Source organism: Nuphar pumila, chromosome 4, assembly GCF_984573655.1.
Source record: "Nuphar pumila chromosome 4, dmNupPumi1.hap1.1, whole genome shotgun sequence".
Taxonomy (NCBI): Eukaryota; Viridiplantae; Streptophyta; class Magnoliopsida; order Nymphaeales; family Nymphaeaceae; genus Nuphar; species Nuphar pumila.
The window spans coordinates 142,115,986-142,133,545 of NC_143252.1; the positions used below are offsets into that span (position 1 = coordinate 142,115,986).

At 40.7% G+C, this 17,560-nt stretch overlaps 1 protein-coding gene across 1 annotated transcript; it reads left to right on the forward strand.

The window, feature by feature from the left end:
• Window positions 1-3,471: 3,471 nt before the first annotated feature.
• Window positions 3,472-14,730, forward strand: LOC149841393 (large ribosomal subunit protein uL15c-like). The gene is made up of 7 exons (XM_090005254.1): window positions 3,472-3,674; window positions 3,758-4,123; window positions 7,391-7,470; window positions 7,591-7,809; window positions 11,176-11,327; window positions 14,229-14,518; window positions 14,606-14,730. The coding sequence occupies exons 1-6, from the start codon at window positions 3,472-3,474 to the stop codon at window positions 14,448-14,450; spliced, it is 1,242 nt and encodes a 413-aa protein (XP_089861380.1). The 3' UTR covers window positions 14,451-14,518; window positions 14,606-14,730.
• Window positions 14,731-17,560: the final 2,830 nt, after the last annotated feature.

A 17,560-nucleotide genomic window follows, 5' to 3' on the forward strand; every position in this document is an offset into this window, starting at 1 on the left:
TGGATGTCTCATTCATTTACAGGTGCGTTTGATTACCTCTGATCTTTGAGAACTGGGGTTTCGTGGATCAACCAATCAAAGGGGGTTAGGCTTTGATCCAACCTCCTTGCAAACAAAACTAAGGTTTTAAGATCGTCATTTTAGACCAACCTGACAGATTTCAAGTTCGATTTTGGGGGTATCAATCTAGAGATCCTCAAATCTTAGATCCTCGGTAATCAAACATACCTTACAAATCAAACCTTGACACGTTGACCATGGCCTTATATTGTTTTCTGTCAGTTAAAATAATGTGCAAACTTTTTTTTTTTACCCAGCTCGGCTTCAATGGGCTAGTGGTCCACCCTTAAGGGCAGGATGTCCGCTTAACTCTTGATCCCGAAATCAGTTATTTCTAAAATGAGTTTAAAACTCATCCGAGCATCGTGACCGTTGGTTACTGTTCCTGATGAGTGCTACATGTGACAATTTCCTTGGTTTCAGGCAATGATCATTAGAAAAACATGGCAAAACTTGGCGGACTCCGTTAACATTTTGAATGTTTAAGATAAATGAATAAATTGTACGGACCCTGCAAGATGAGGCACTTTTTGGGTCCCTTTCTCATATGGAACTCTCTATCTCTATCTCTCTCGTGTGCGCGCACCCCCCCATTAATGTCAGGAGGGATTTGTTCCCTCTCTCGCATGCAACTCTCACTCTAGGGTTTCTGGGTCCTGTGAGGTATATTCGCCTTTTTATTCTTCTCATCTCTTTTTTTTGGATTTTTTTCTTGCAATTATTATCTTCAATTTTCTTGGCTTTAGGCAATGCACCTAGTATATCTTTTTTTAGAGTTTTGGGGTTGCATTTTGTGGTTTTTTGGAGAATCGTCAATGATTTTGTGTTCTGATGATTTCTGTGGGTTACTTGAGGTAATTATCTTGGGTCTTGGGTCACCGATTGGAGTTTAATCTGTGTTTGTTGAGGTGCATTTGCTGTTTGGGGATGGTTTTATGGTACTAGTTTTTGTTTAGTTTATTGGGTGAGGATTGATTTTAGGGTTGTGGGTCATTCCCATTTATGTTTATGTTTCTTTTTGTCATTTTTATTGGATGATTTTGCATGGTGTTTATGTTTCAATGTTTTTTTTTTGTTTGATTAGTTGATACATCGTTGATTTCTATGAAAATGATAAATTTTCTTAGTCAAATTGTTTGAAGAAGCATTTTTTCTAGCATCATTGTTATGGAGCCATCTGTTTATTTTTCTTAATTCATAATGATCATCTAGTTCTTTTTTCTTCTTCTTTTTGTAATGCAAGCTGTTTTGTTGGGTTCACACTCACTCTTAAGTTGCCAACTCCACATCAAGTGAGATTATGTGCACATTCGGTAACTACATGGATGAAGGGAGTTAAAGCCCACATCAACTCCTCTTCTTCTTGGTTAAGGGTAAGAAGGATGATAACTACCCAACTACATTTGTTGGACTTGTAGTAGATTTGGTCAGATCAAATATTGTTACTGTTAGCCTTTCTTCTTCCATCTTAGGAACACTTGATGACTACTTGTTGAATGGGCTTATTGTAGCTCTTTTATGGAACGAGTTAAGGAAAAAGGGTGACACCCACCGATCTCAAGGAGAAGAGCTTCCGGCAAAAATTGATTCAAATCAAGAAAAAGGTAGATAAAAATCACATGGTCCTGAAAATATATCGAACCAACTTGAAACCCAACTGGAATTTGGGTTAGACATTTTACGTCCATGTCTGGGAACTGAAGTTCGGATCGGGTCTATTACACAACAGACCGACCCATCGACAACGAATATTCATCGCAAGATAACCGCCTTCCTGTGAGAGCTTTATCCAGTCTTCTCTCTCCATTAGTAGCTGGGAGAGGCGAAGAAGAAGAAGAAGATGGCGGCTCTACTCTCTTCCTTCACTCCTCCCTCGAAATTAAAACCCATCTCTCTCTCTCTCTCTCTCTCTCTCTGCAACCGTCCAACGTCCCTCCGGCAGCCAGGTGCTCTCTCTCCTTTCTTCCTCATGAGTCGCTTGCCGCATGTTTTTTGGGGTCTTGCTTCTGATCTCTCCTTGGGAGCAAATCGGAGGGCCCTCCATTTCATTCAGGATGCTCTTAATGACTGGGGCGCAGCATTCGCCCTTCGACGGTGGGGTTTCGATGTTGACCTGTCTTTCAGACTCAAGCATCAATTATTTTTCAATCTCTCGGATGTCCTTGGTTCATGCTTGGATGCGGGCTCTCTTCATATCTCGAACGTCAGAAAATTTATCCGTGCCGTTAGGAGAGAGCCTCTCGAAGCCTGTTCTGTCATGGCGCTGCTTGACCCGCCTTTCTTTTTTCGGGAGCTTCCGCATTGGGTCGCTGATCGGGGTTGGCAGTAGGTTCAATCTTCATGGCAACGCTCTTTTTGTGCCCTTCGCACAAGATCTCAATTGCGACGCGCTAGACCGGGAGACTGGTGGTGCGCATCATGTTTGTCTTTGAATTTTCAGAAACGCTTTGACTGCCATAGGTGTGGTTCATCTTTCCTTGCTCGTCGTCATCCTCTTTGGAAGCGAAAGTGAATAAATGCTCCTCACCAACATTCAACCAGGAAGCCTTTTGACTTCAACGAACCTTCTGTGTTGGGGACCCACTTTGCCTGTCAGAGTTCTAAGCGACCTTCGCGACGTACTTCTTTTTCGCCATGGGTGCAGATTGAAGATCTTCAGGAGCCGAAGATTTCTTTTCATGCCATTAAGATTGGGACTATCTGGGTCCCGGTCCAGTTATCACATGCTCTGCCAAGGCAGCTTACCAGGAAATCTTGTTCTAATACGGTTCCGGCTTTATCATCTACATCTTCGACGTTCGTTGCCAAACCTAGCACGTCTGCTCGACTTCTCGCTTTCAACGGCCGTCGAACGTGCTGCTGGGGAGCCCTAAGATATCTGCCGCAACTAGTTCTGAATATTATCCTACTGGTGATAAGTCTATCATTATTCCACATGCTCATGCCCATCATGGTTTATCTGTTAGTGACTCTGTGCCTTACACGACTAGCGCCCCTTCTCGAGGTGGATTGGCAACTCGGTTAGACAGTCATGCTAAAGGTGAAAATAGGTCAATTTTGTCATCGTCTTTCATTATTTTTCCATTGAGGCGCTTTGATTATATGGTGGTTCACATTATGGCGTTTAATGCTCGTTCGACTGAGGCTCACAGATGCATGATTATTGGTCTATCGGTTCCTTTTCCTTTATCGCCGGTCGTTACTGAGGCCACTATTACTGCATCTACCGTCACTGATTCTGTGTGTAGTTCTTGGAGGTGTGAGGCTCTCCCAAGTGTGGCTCTCCCTTCCTCTCCACCTGTTCCTCGACAGTCCCCCCCTCTGTCGCCCTTGGGTGTTGAGGTTGAAGAGGCAGCCCGGATGCTTGATATCTCTCTCTCCTCATCTCAGCTGCATCATATAACTGTCGATATGGTATCTACCATTTCGGTAGTCTCTACTATCCTAGGTGGCTCATTAGGTCCTTCACTTGATGTTGTCTCTGATCTAAGGGGTGATTCTCCCGATCCTTCGAGGGCTACTGAGCGTATGGGGGTTGTTCGGCACCGGCAAGTTAGCAGTGGTAGTAGAAGCAAGAAGAGCAACTCACTTAATGTTACGACTTTCGATGGCAGGTCTCCACGAAGGTCAGCGAGGTCACACCCCCCCCGGATTTTTCCAGATTGTGTGTCATGAAGTCTCTTTGCTGGAATATCAGGGGCTTGAATTGCCCCACTAAGCGTAGGTTTCTGGCGAATTGGGTTAGTCAGGAGAAGCCTGACCTGATTGCTATTTGTGAAACTAAGATGGATGAAGTTTCTCGCTCTGTTGCCTCTAGTATATGGAGGGGTGCTGACTATTTTTTTAAGCCTGCGGTCAACCATGCCGGTGGTATCCTTATTTTGGGGAAACAATCTTTAAATATTTCTCAACTGGACATGGGTCTGTTTTCTTTGTCTGTTGCCTTCACTTTGCAAGACAGTGGCAGGAAGGTTGTGGTCACTGTTGTATATGACCCTAATCACGCTGTCATGAGGCCTGCTTTCTGGAACGACTTAAATAGGATCGTCGTCTCAAACGGGGAGTACCATTTTCTTATGGGAGACTTTAATTGCCTTTTGTCTATTCATGATTCTAATAACCCCGTTCTTCCCAATCCATCTATGCGAGGTTTTCAAGATTTTGTTCATCGGCATCACCTTTACCCAATTTCTTTTAGTGGGGAGCGTTACTCTTGGTCGAATAGGCGAATTCGCCCATGCTGCAGAGTTCTTGACAGGGTTTTTGTCACTCCAAATTTGCTGGATCTCATTCCAGATGTCAAATGTGTCTTGTTGGCTCCTTCTATCTCGGACCATAGTCAGTTAATCACTACTTGAGGGGGTGGTTTTAATTCCGCCAGGAGTTTTGTGTTTGAACAATGGTGGCTCCAGGAGCCAGATTTTCATACTATTATTTCAGACTCTTGGAACAAGCCCTCTAATGAGCAGTGGGCAGCTATCCGGTGTCATGAGAAGCTGTCTCGTCTCGCTAAGGATATCAAAGCTTGGCTCCATAATCGAGACGTGGTTAAATTTCAGCAAATGACTGCTTGGGAGCAAGAGATTTCAGCATTGTATCAAACTATGTCTTCCCCGGAGTCTCTATCTGATTCACACTTGCAAAGTTTGCAGGCCAGATCTATTGAGTTATCAACACTTTTGAAGAACTGGAGGGTCAAAGAGGAAATTAGATGGAAGCAACGGGCAAGGGTGAAATGGCTTGCGGCCGGAGACGGTAATACTAAATTTTTTCACTCATATGCTTCTCATCGTCATAGGAGGAATGTCATCCCATCAATCACCATTGGGAATGTTTCGTTCCTTAATCAGCACGTTATTTCAGCTGTCACTCAGTATTTCAAAGATTTATATTCTGTTTCACTTACTGCGAATGGTGTCATTGGTCATGTTTCTGTTGGTTCGATTCGGCAAGATCAAGCTAGAATTATGCAAATGAAGTTCTCTGAAGATGAGATTTTTAGGGCAATCAAAGGTTTGTCAGGGTGGAAAGCTCCAGGTTATGATGGGTTTCATGTGGATTTCTTCAGAATTTTTTGGCCTTGTGTGAAGCCTGATGTTATTAACATGTTTGATGAGTTCTATCGCAACTCCAGATTGCCTATTCAAACCCACTTGACAATTATTTCTTTAATTCCGAAAGATGATGCTGCAACTGATATCTCTAGGTTTCGCCCGATTTCTGTTATGAGTGCCCTTTATCGGATGATTGCCAAGGTGTTGGCTAATAGGTTGAAGGTCGTGGCTCACCAAATTTTTTCGAACTCTCAGTTCGCCTTTATCCACAATAAGAGGATTCAACATTCATTCATCTTGGCCTCTGAAGTCATTCACTCCTTACATCTTAGTGGTCAGGCCTATTTTTCTCTTAAATTAGATTTTCATAAAGCCTTTGATTCTGTGCATTGACCCTTCTTATTTCAAATGTTATCCAATTTTGGCATTGGTCGTCGTTTTTCTGGGTGGGTGAGGGAATTGGTCTCTAATGCTCAGGCCATGATTAAGATTAACGACACTAGAGGTGGTCAGATCAAATTGGGGCGTGGACTAAGGCAAGGCTGCCCTCTATCGCCTTTGTTGTTCAATGTCGTTGCTGAGGGTCTCGTGGTGTTGCTCAAGTGTGCTGCGGAGAAGCGCCTGATAGATCCTCTAGATCTTCCGGATTTTTCGGATCATATTCTTATTTATGCTGATGATATGATTATTTTTGGGCGAGCAAACGTGCAACAAATGCTTAGATTCAAGCTTATTCTCCAGTTCTTTCTTTCTCTTTCTGGGCTTTCCCTAAATGATAGCAAATGCTCTATTACTATGTTCAATGTTCAGTATCCTATGCTTGCAGCGGGTCAACGAATTTTCAATTGTGAAATTTCTGAGTTGCCGATGACGTATTTGGGCCTGCCGTTACAAGTGAAGCGCCTCTCTTCCGCTGCTTGGGCTCCAACTATTCAAAAAGTGAAAAACAAGCTTTTTTCGTGGCAGGCGTCTTATCTCTCCATTGCTGGTCGTCTGACTTTAATCAGACATGTTCTTTCTTCTATCCCTGAATTCTTCATGTCAATGTTCGTGATGCCTGTGGGCGTGGAGAAGCAGATTTGTCGTTTAATGACGGATTTTCTTTGGTCTGGGTGTCAGCTTAAGAGTAAGCGCCATTTGGTTGGTTGGCGAACGTTGGTGTTACCTAAGCGTATGGTTGGCTTAGGTGTTTTTGCTCCAAGACAGAGGAGTATTGCTCTTGTGGCCAAGCAATGTTGGATGGCCCATCAATCAGGTTTTCCTTGTGCTCGTTTGCTTCATGCTAAATATGGTGCTCCTGATTTATCTAACTTTCGTCATGGAACCCGGGGGCTGGCGATCTCGCACTTGCGAAGCATGTGGCTGAGAGCCTTATCGTCCTTCAGAGATCAAATTGGGGATGCAGGTAATTATGATCAGTGGTTGCATTGGGCTATTGCACCAAATGGTGCGTTCCACACCCATAAAGTGTATAGATCGTTGCTCCCCCAGGGGCAGATTGGTTCCCTGAGTGTGCGTTATGGGGTAAGGGCCCTACCCCAAGATCTCAGGTCTTGGCTTGGTTAATTTTGCATGATAGGGCTCAGACTCACAGTTATTTAAAGAAGTTGGGCTTTCAGTTCCCAAGTTGGTGTGTGCTGTGTCAAGCTGCTGAAGAAACTACTTTTCATTTATTCTGGTCCTGCCCAATCTTCGTGGCCCTATTTAATAGCACGTGGAGATCTCCGAACGTAATTGTTAAAGAGGAGTCTTTTGCGCTTGATCTGCTCCTAGGCCCTATTGAAATTAGACGTTGCAAGCGGTGGAGACTGATCTGGAAGACTTGGTTGCTTACTACTTGGTGGTTTGTTTGGATGGCACGCAATGATGCTACTTTCCGTCAAATTCCGGTCATCCTTAACAATCTTGTCTATAAAATCTTGGTTGATGTATACGCGATTCTACGTATGCATCTTAGAGACCTATCCTTCCGTCTGAACAACGTTCACTCATCGGTGGTTCCTTCTTATCCAGAGGATCCTGGTTGAGCTTGGCTTTGTTGTTTGTTGCTAGCTGACTGTAGTTTCTTTTTCTTTTCCTTTTGCTTTTGTTTTTCTATATTTTAGTTTTTTTTTCTATTTTGTTGGGTTCATGGGTTCAACATTTTGTTGATCTTCATGAGTGATAATGTTGATCCTCTTTCGTCTCTCTCTCTCTCTCTCTCTCTCTCTCTCTAACACAGAATCTATATCGTAGGGAAGCTCAATTCCACCGTTGCCCACATTGGTTTTGAGAAGAAGCAAGGACCAACCTACCATTTCCGTTGTCTGCCAAGCCTCTTCTTCTCCCGTTGCCTCTGAAATGAGTGCTCCTCTCGGTGACTTACTCTACTGAGCTTGTTGGTTAAACTATCATAGTTTATTTTGTTGGGGTTTTCTTGGAAATGAGGATGGTTGTGGCTTGATGCTTTTGTTTCTGATGGTTGTTTAGTTTATAGGTAGGTTTAGGCTCAACAATTTGGGGCCGCAGCCTTGTTCCAGGAAGAGGAAGAAGAGGAAAGGGAGAGGTATTGCAGCCGGGCAAGGAAACAGCTGTGGGTTCGGTATGAGGGGCCAGAAATCCCGGTCGGGGCCTGGCGTTAGGCCCGGTTTCGAGGGCGAGGGCGGGCAAATGCCGCTGTACCGACGAGTCCCGAAACTGCAAGGGATTGCTGGGGGTATTGATTCTCTCCATTCCCATTTCCATCTCTTCATCAGTTTCTGCTAGCTTCCCTTTTGAATTCTACCATGCTTGGAAATCAGTGATTGAGTTTCATGATCATGGCATCAAGAAAGCATTAGAATTAGTGTCTATCCATCTCTTTCGGTGTGTATAATTGGGAAAATGATCTGGTTAGGATGCTATCCTAGTGAATAGTGAATAGACGCTGGAGGACATGGAAATGGCAGGCGTTTAGTTCAAACGTGTTTAGCTGTTACCACCTTGTTGCTTAATCAGTTAAAATTCTTGATACCATGTTACCAACTATCAAGAATTATTAGATCGCAACTCATGAAGCATGAGTTGTTTAGGCCCTATTTGGTTTCTGAAAACCATGATGTCTCATTTTGAGTTATAATGATCCGTAGCAACAATTCTTGTTATTGAATTATGATTGTAGTCACCAGCTTTGTGGAAACAAGGTTGATATCAGTGATTCTGCATGTTGGGTTACATTGTGAATCTGATAAGGACTGGTTACCAGCTCCCCTTATAGTGAATGTTGAATCCTAAATCCTAATATCAATTGTGATTGACCAAGAGCGGCTTTGGTTTTTGCATCTATTTTATGAGCACCTGACTGTCATGTAAAAGAAGCTGATATTATGGGTACCGTGCTGCACGCTGGAAATGCAAGACTTTACTGCCTACTTATCTGTTCTCATGTCCTCTATCCGTTAACCATTTGACTGAACCAGTCGTCCTACTTTATTTTACTTTGAGCTTCTGCTTTGTATTATGGATTACAATTGCTTTCTGTCTTATTTCACATGTATGGTTGAAATGCATCTTGATGACTTTGTCCCTAAGCCTTCTGTATGAGCTGTAGACAGTTCAAAGCAAAGTATCATGACAACTCTTCTATGATACCTGTGGGAGCCCTCAATCCCCATTTACCAGTTCTAATTGGTTCTCCTTAAATGTACACTGATACCATGTTTTAATATTGTTTGGGAGAACATTCAACAAATAGAGGAAGCTTAATATGGGTCCATCTAAAAGCCGGATCATTTTAGTTGAAGAGGAAATCACTGCCTAGTATTTCTCTATGCAAGTCATTTAGCAGACTGCTGATGATTCAACAGGTACCATGATGGAGTAACATGATCTCCCAACACTTGCTGACCATTCTCCTCCTATTGAAGGGATCAAGAATCTACTTCTAGTTTGATCCCTGAAGAGAAAAGATCCCTAGGATTGTGACTGCTTTCTTCAATATCTGTTTATGGCTTCATGCTTTGACTGATGGTCCAAAGACAGCTTACTCTGAACAAAAGCTACCATCATTTGCTTTTACACCTTTGTAACCGGATCCTCATGCTAAAGTTTTCCTTATTGGAACATTAGCTGGTTACTGGTGTGGATCGTAGCCCAGCTCTTGGTTTAATGCCAATAGAAAATATTTTGAGGTTTAGTTTCCAAAATTATGTTTCCATAACCATTATCTCTGTTAAGCTGTCTATGTCCAGCTTTTAATGCCAGCAGTTGGTTGGAGTTCTATAAATCATGATCATGACGCTGTGTTGTACTCTACCAATTAACAACAGTATGGTCTCTGGATTCTCTTCTTTGATCAGTTTTGAGTTTATTGGTATATTCTACTAGTGCATAAGTATCTTTGCATAAATTGATAATCCAATGCATCATTAGGTTGTATGTCTTAATGAACCTTCCTCAATACTTTCTTTACTTCTTTTCCTTGGTTATGGAAACCAGTGTAATTTGTTCGTGGAAGGAAATCAGTTGTTTCACAATGAAAGAATAGATTTAGGCATTCAAGAAGAATAATTCTTTGGAAGTAGCCTTGCCTGCCTATTTGGAAGACTGGTGTGCATCGTAGAAGCTGAATACACGTGGAGACTATATGTGAATTTAATTCTCACACACTTTAGTTAGTTATGACCAGTCTGCTTTTTCTGGGCAGTTCTTCTGGAGGTCAGGTAAAGCTATTTTATTGAAAGCTAATGCAGTTTTGCCACTGTTACATATTTTACAGTAACTTTAGTGGAGGAATATAGGAATGGATATATATTGGTTGAAATAATATCAATACCCCAGTTTTGGGAGGCAAAGTTATTTTACCTAATGCTCATGACACGGTTTAACCACTCTTCCATACTGGCATTTGAACTGTTTGTGTCTACAGTAACTATAGTAGAGGAATACAGGGAATACATATTGACTGAAGTAATGTTATGACACCAGTTTTGGGTTGAAAGACCAATATCTCCCTAGTTTCTCCCAATATCATAGTTCTAACTGGGCATTTAGTCTTTTTACCCAGAATAATCATGGAGGCCTATAATTTCCGAAGTGGGCACTAAGATTTTCATATAGAGGTGATAAATTTGCTAAATTGGACCCTTTTCCTCTTAGAAATTTATCAAAATATTTGGTGTGATTGGAAATTTGGAAATGTTGGTTCTGGCACGGTGAAATCATGGCATGTGATTTTAGGCACTGTTTTGTTTGATGTAATTTTTGCCATGTTTTGGCTTGTCAACATAATTGACAAATCTAACTGGTAACATAGCTTATCTTATGAAATTATCAGGACTTCTTTTTTGGTTATCTTGTTTACTTTTGCCCCAACCTGAAAGATTTAGCGAGAAACACACAGATTACTAGGGTTACTTGTCATTTGGATGTTCATACTTTATTGTCATTGATTTTTCATTAGAGTTGTTCCTTTATCATGATTTTGACTGCTGCTTTTGGTGCATTCCTTTCAACTTAATGATATTTTAGCTGAAAACTGCAACACTTCGTGAGTGCTTTGATCTCTTGCATATACAAAGATGTTTGGAAAAGTGACTGGTCTTCCATGATAAATTAGAGCATTATTCCATTTATTAATGTTTCATGTGAAGTCTCAATTATTATTCTGTTAGTGCATCATGTACAATGATATATGTTTTCTTGAGCATGTGGATGTATCATAATAGTGAATGTTTAAACCTGTGCAACAAGCATTGGAGACAGTTCAAATTTTATTGTGATAAGTTTGAAAAAAAAGAAATTTATGCTAATGTCATGATAAATTCAAATTATGTCATTCTTTTTACATACTGTTTGCAGTTATATGTGGATTTATTGGTCTTTTATATTGTATCAAGTTTTATATAAAGTTTCTCATTTGTGATATGTTTTAACTTTCTTTTTTAGTTTTAGATCCTCTGAGAATTTCCTCATATGCTCCCAAACCGTTTTTGTTCTTTTCACAATATCATGAGTTTTTCCTTGACGCAAACATTTCAATAATGATATTTGCAGCACCTTTTCTATATGTGCTAAGGATCATGTCCTATCTTTTGGTTTCCAGGTATGCATGCAGGCTTTCCTAAGTTTGTCCCAGTGAACTTGAAAGATATAGAATCTGCAGGATTTAAAGAAGGGGATGAGGTATCACTAGAGACCTTAAAGGCAAAAGGGTTGATAAATCCATCTGGTAGGGAAAGGAGACTTCCTTTAAAGGTATGCCGTTTTGGCTTTTCTTGTGCTTGTAGCAAGCCTATGTTGAAAGTTCATCCTTATGTCAAAGATTCAGGTGTTGATATGTTTATTTAAAATCCCCATAGCAGTTGGTTCTTCCTCCCTAAAGTTACTACTTGTTTCAGTTATGAAAAATAATAATTTGGTGGTTACTATCGTGTTATTATTTTGAGCCCAAAATAAATCATAAATGTGGGTATCGACATAAGGATTCATCTTTTATCATATATTCCAAAAACTGACCTGTGCTTTCAAAAGCAAACATTTTAAGGCCCAAACTTTTTTAAGAAATAGACGAATGGGGATGTAAGTCTTATTGACTGAGGTTACTGTATTTTAAAACTGAGTTGCCTATAGTAAAATTTCTAAATTGTCCTTCTACTGAACAATGAACATCAGTTTTTTTTTAAGCAAGGGTAAAACATATATAAATTAAGGTCTTTCAGTGTCTATGTCACATGGGTACGGGTACGGGTTGTAAGTATTCCTCTCTGACATAGTGACAGTCCATCTCAATGTGTTTAGTGCGCTCATGGAATGTCCGGTTACTTGCAATGTAGATCGCACTTTTGTTGTCACAGCACATCTTTGAAGCTTGCGTTGCTTTATCTCCCATATCCGCTAGCAATCGTCTGAGCCAAACAACCTCCATAGTGGTGGTTGCCATGACTCTGTATTCAGCTTCGGTGGAGGAAAGAGAGACTTTCTGCTTCTTCTTGCACCTCCACGAAATTAAGGTTTCACCTAAGAACACACAAAAACCAGTAGTTGAGTGTCTATTATTGGGATCACCTCCCCAGTCAACATCAGTATATGCAATTAAATTTAATGAAGATGAAGCAGACAAGAAGAGTCTTCGTGAAAGAGAGGATTTTAAGTATCTAATAATACGCAAAATCGCTCCCATGTGCACGGAGGTGGGAGCATGCTGAAACTGACTGACTGTATGAACCACATGAGTTATATCTGGCCTAGTAATGGAAAGATAAGAAAGAGCTCCAACAAGCTGTCTATAAGGAGTAGGATCATCAAGAAGTTCTCCATCATCAATTTTCATTTTAACATTGACAACTTCTGGAGTGTCTACTTTCTTATCATCTGTATCTAGACCGGGGAATCATACTCGTACTTACAAGCCGCCTCATTTTGGAAGGCAAAACGGCGACTTTGATAAAAGAAAAGTTATTTGTCATCATTGTCATGAACCGGGGCACTATAGGCCTCAATGTCCAAAGTTAAAAAGAAGAGAAGAAAAAAGAGTTGCATCTGTTGAATCTGAGTCAAAAGATCAAGATGCACCTGTGTCTATGGCTCAACTGATGGAAATCCTTCAACCTCTTCTCAAAGGGGTATCCTCCTCAACCGAAGCCTCAACTGGAGCGGCAGTTGCATCTTTCTCCGGTCCAGGTAACTTTCCTTGGCTTTTAGATTCTGGTGTTTCTTTTCATATGACTCTAAATGTTAATAGTTTATCCGAATGTCTTAAAAATAACTCAAGTGTGTCAAAGGTTTTTACAGCCGATGGCACATCTCTTGAAGTAAAAGGAATAGGATGTTTTGAAAATCTTCAAAAATCCATGCTTCTTAAGCATTTTGTTCATGAATAAAGTATTATTTATTTTTCAAGTGTTCTTCCTTTTATACCCTTTCAAGGGTCATGCTTGTAGTGTCTCCAATAGACACTTGTTTGTGAGTTATTTGTGCATTTGTTGAAGACCACCATTTCTTTACACGGGTACGCCATGGCAATTTCAAAAAATGTGGGTATGGGGACACAACTATATATATATATATATATATATATATATATATATATATATATCACATAAATACAAATTAAACTGAATATAATCTAAATATATATGCTATATCTAAAATATATATTATATTATACTAAAAATATAAAGTTATAAACTGAAAATATAATTATAAATTATAAATTGAATACAAACTTGTATGTGCGGACTCCGAAGGGTAAAATGGCCTGTCCAAGTGTTGTTGACGTGTGTCAACATGGGGACACACATTTCGACACGGGTACGGAGGGCAAAATGGAGTGTCTGTGTGACATAGTTCAGTGTCTATTTCTTGAAAACGATGGGCCTTCATTAATGGACAGGATATTATGGAATAAAGGCTTTGTCTGTTTGAACAGATTCACAATCTTTCATGGTTTTCCAATAAATTGATGAAAGTTAACAAGTTCTACTACATATGCCACGTTTCCCACCTTCACAGCCAAAGTACATGCACCAACTAGGAAACTTGATCTACCTCAAGGATACATTAACTACTAATACACGTAGGGGTGTCAAGTGGTGTTAATTTCTAATATGGCAAGCCCAGATTGAGGAGTAGATGCATACCGTCAATATATTTGTAATTAGATGTGCAAAATTTTAAAAGATGAGTTTGCACCCTTGAGGGGGGCATCCCTGTTGCTCAATGCAAAGCTGCAGTCTCCTTGGGGGAAAGGGGGATGGCCTTGGGGTTTTATGCTGTCGGAGGAGTAGCATAACTCGGTAGGAATCTCCAGTGTGACAGGTTTCTCTCTGTTGATGCAGTTTCCCTGCGTAGCAACCCATCCCCCCACCCCTAGGAAAAATAAAAGGGATGAAGTTTGTAAAAGATTCCCTTAAAAGTACAAACATGTAATGATTGATACTTCTAAACGAAATAATTTCAACTTGCATCAGAATAGTAATGCAAAATTACAATAAACTCTGTAGCCCGACATGTGAAGTAACTGCCCGTGTGAATGTAGCATATCCTGTTTCTGGTAACAGTTATTTGCCTGTAAAGATAATTGTAATAGGCAGGATCTTTATGGGTTGTGTGTGTGCAAGTGTTTACTGCCAAATCTAATTCAAACCAGATAAACAGATTTTAGGAGACGGTGAATTGAGTGCGAAGCTGCACGTGAAAGCCCGTGCCTTCTCGGCATCGGCTAAGGAGAAGCTTGAAACTTCTGGGTGCACTCTAACTGTACTGCCTGGACGGAAAAAGTGGGTGAAACCCTCTGTTGCAAAGAACTTGGCTCGAGCTGATGAGTACTTTGCGAAGAAAAGAGCAGCCTCGTCTGGAGCAGACTCAGCATCTGCTTGAACCAAATGTGAAACGTAAAGTGATAACCTTATGTCATCAACTCAACAGGCAGTCTGGCACTGCAAGAGGTACAATTAACATCGTGATATACCATTCACTTTTTGTTCACTCTGATGAATTCAAACGCAAACTACTGTTTTTTTTCACATGGCAAGGTTTAAATTCTACCTACAGATGAAGTAAGGATGGTGGTGCTTTTTTGTTTAGAGAAAAGGAAGAGAAAATCAAGCTTTTTCCTGCCTCCTCCGAGACATTTGTTTCTCTTGATTGATTATAGTTCTTTTGAATTGTTTTGTCTCTGTTTTCATGAATGGATGACTCGGAGTTCTTAAACCATCCTTTTGCATGTAATTATTCTTTTTTGTTCTTCTGTTTCTAAGACCTGGAAAGATTCACCACATTGCTAAAAGTGCTTGTTCTTTGAAATTTTGAATCTTTACTGGTGTCTGCTTATCTAGATAGCAGGATTATTTTCTTAGGTTCTCTTTCATAGGAAATAGGGCCTTTTTTCCTACAAAGGGTGAAACAAACGTGTTTATGTTTATGAGAAATATTATGGTGGGACCCACATAATAAATCCAACCTCTCTCTCTCTCTCTCTCTCTCTCTCTCTCTCTCTCTCTCTGAGGAAGCACTTCCCCTCCAAAGTGGCTCTTTCAAAGGAAAGAGGCTTCCCTTAAGTGGGACGTAGCAAAGGCCCCCTAGGCACTGGGGGATATCCCGCGTGGGTTTGAATCCGAAACCCGTTGGTTATTATAATGGAAACACTACCATCCAACTTATCTCATTCGACCCGTTTGAACTGAGGATTTTTGCAATATTCAACTTGAAGGAGACAAACATCATGACAGAAAATAAACCGATCCAAGAAGACAAGCAATGGTGATCAATGACAGAAAAGCTTAAACTTCTCATTCATTCCTGGAAGTTGGTCAGAGATTTCCATATATACTCTCCGGAAGAATGAATCGACAAAGTTGAAGATCATAAAAAAATTGTGGTGGCTGAACATGATGGTCACTCTTCATCCGTGGACCCAAAGTGGTTGCTCACATGGTCTCTGGATCGTGGATTGGGAGGTCTCTTCCTAGGGGTGTCAACGGGTCAGTTTTACCTGGATCTGACCCAGACCAAACCCTATTGGGTCTGGGTATGGTGACAAAAAAGAAAACCCGATTAAGACCCAGGTGCAGACCCGAGGGTCCAATTAATACATGGATCCAGGTATAGTTTGTGAAATTTTATACCAGAACCGGGCCTGACCCGAGTTTTGATTAAGACCCACAAATTTTCAATGTAAAAATGATAAAAAAAATATATTATTTTACCGGGTATGATCGGTTCGGGTATGATTTCTCTTATAGTAGACTCAATTAGATCGGGGTTTGGACCCAATACCATACCCAAAGATCTGATCCAAGTCTGTTTTCACCTGGGTCCGAACCAAACCTGACCCGTTCCTACCCCAAGTTCAAGTCCTTGTATGGCCGTCTCCCTTCCGCAAGGTGAAGGAGGCGCCCTGGGGTAGAAGGAGGTGCTCATGGAGTTTTAGGCTGCCAAGGGGGCGAGTGTATATACGGCTGGCTAAGACCAGCGCTGCCAAATCTGATCCTGGTTGCAGTCTCTCCGTGTAATACTATCCAGCTTACAGTGCTCAAGATAGGATGTGCATCCTTTTCATTTTCTTTTCTTTTTTTTTTTGAAAGGCAAACTGGGGTTAGGCAGACCCCTGCCAGTAATACAACTATAGCTTTGGGTTTTGAACCTGCAACGTCCCAACACACGGTGACGTGCACTAGCTGCTCCTACCAGACGAGTGTTTTTCATTTTCTTTTATATGGTGCGTCTACAGTTTCTCTAGGAAGTTATTCAATGTAAGCTCATAATTCGATGGCAGCGTGAGATGATCATTTTCTTAAGGGAAGGCATGACTTCACAACTTCTAGGCTAGAATTAGAAATGTGCTAATTTGTTAGTTTTCTCAGAAAATTTTGAAGACTAAGGGAGCGTTTGTTCCATGCTTTTCTTATGAAAGAAGCCCTCTTTCATAGAAAATACAGCCACTTTCTTAGAGAGAAAGCAAAGAAATATGCGATGGGACCCACATACTAAATGAAAAAAACAGCCTTCCTATCAAAATGGTTCATACCTCCCTCCATGGAACAAAGATTCCTTTTCCACGTGAACGCAGACATATTTTCCCAAGTGAAACTTGCGCCTTTAGGGGTGTTATCAAGCGGAACCTACTTTGGGAATGTCTTCCATCCTCAATAACAAATTAACAATCTCTCTCTCTCTCTCTCTCTCTCATCAAGAATAGGGTTTCTACAACCTCCATCCCACGTTATTTTCTTACCATTTTTAATGAAAAACAGCCTAGATTCCTCACCATTTTTTAATGGCAAGAAACAAATACAAGCTATCCATTTCCGTGGTTTGGAAACAACTTTTGATGTAAAAATAAGGAAAATCCCATAAAATAAGCAAACTTGCATAATTTTTTCTAACATGCACCACCAAACATGGAGAAAATTTTCTACGGAAAAATTTATCTAAGAAAAAAGAAGTTTGCAGGTCTACAGGCCACCCAATAGGTCAGAGGTACAAATTTGAATCCGATCAAGCCCTTCATCACATACTTTAGCTCCTGCACTCTTTTTTGTCCTCAACATATTGGTGGCCACACAAGTCCGGTTAATCAATTCCTGGCGTTCATTAGTTCAACTTGACTTTAAAAAAAAAGTTTTGTTCACCAAATGAGGACCCTCCTCCGAGCAGCTCAACCCCTACGCTGACAACCATTCATTTTAGAGATGGACGTTGTTTAAAGGATCACTTTCATATTGGTGGAATTAGGACACAAAATGCCTCAAATTTAAAGGCTATATTTTTAAAACCAAGTGGGCAAAAAGAGTTCACTGAACACATCATGTCTATGGCCATGAACACATAACATTTATGGCCATGAATGCATGATATCTATGGCCATGCCACTCCCACGTCTTGCTGTGGGGAAACCTCAAAATGCATTTCAGGTAGGGGTGTAAAAATATGTTTTTTTTTTTATCACAAATTTTCAATGCAAAAGTATGTTTTTTCAGGTTTGAAAA

What these genes read in the sequence shown, in the direction of transcription:
- LOC149841393 (XM_090005254.1), top strand. Translation starts at nt 3,472, where the DNA reads ATGGTATCTACCATTTCGGTAGTCTCTACTATCCTAGGTGGCTCATTA. An exon ending in ACTGCAAGGGATTGCTGGGG is followed by an intron (nt 7,810 to 11,175) that starts GTATTGATTCTC and finishes TTTGGTTTCCAG; the next exon opens with GTATGCATGCAGGCTTTCCT. An exon ending in AAAGGAGACTTCCTTTAAAG is followed by an intron (nt 11,328 to 14,228) that starts GTATGCCGTTTT and finishes CCAGATAAACAG; the next exon opens with ATTTTAGGAGACGGTGAATT.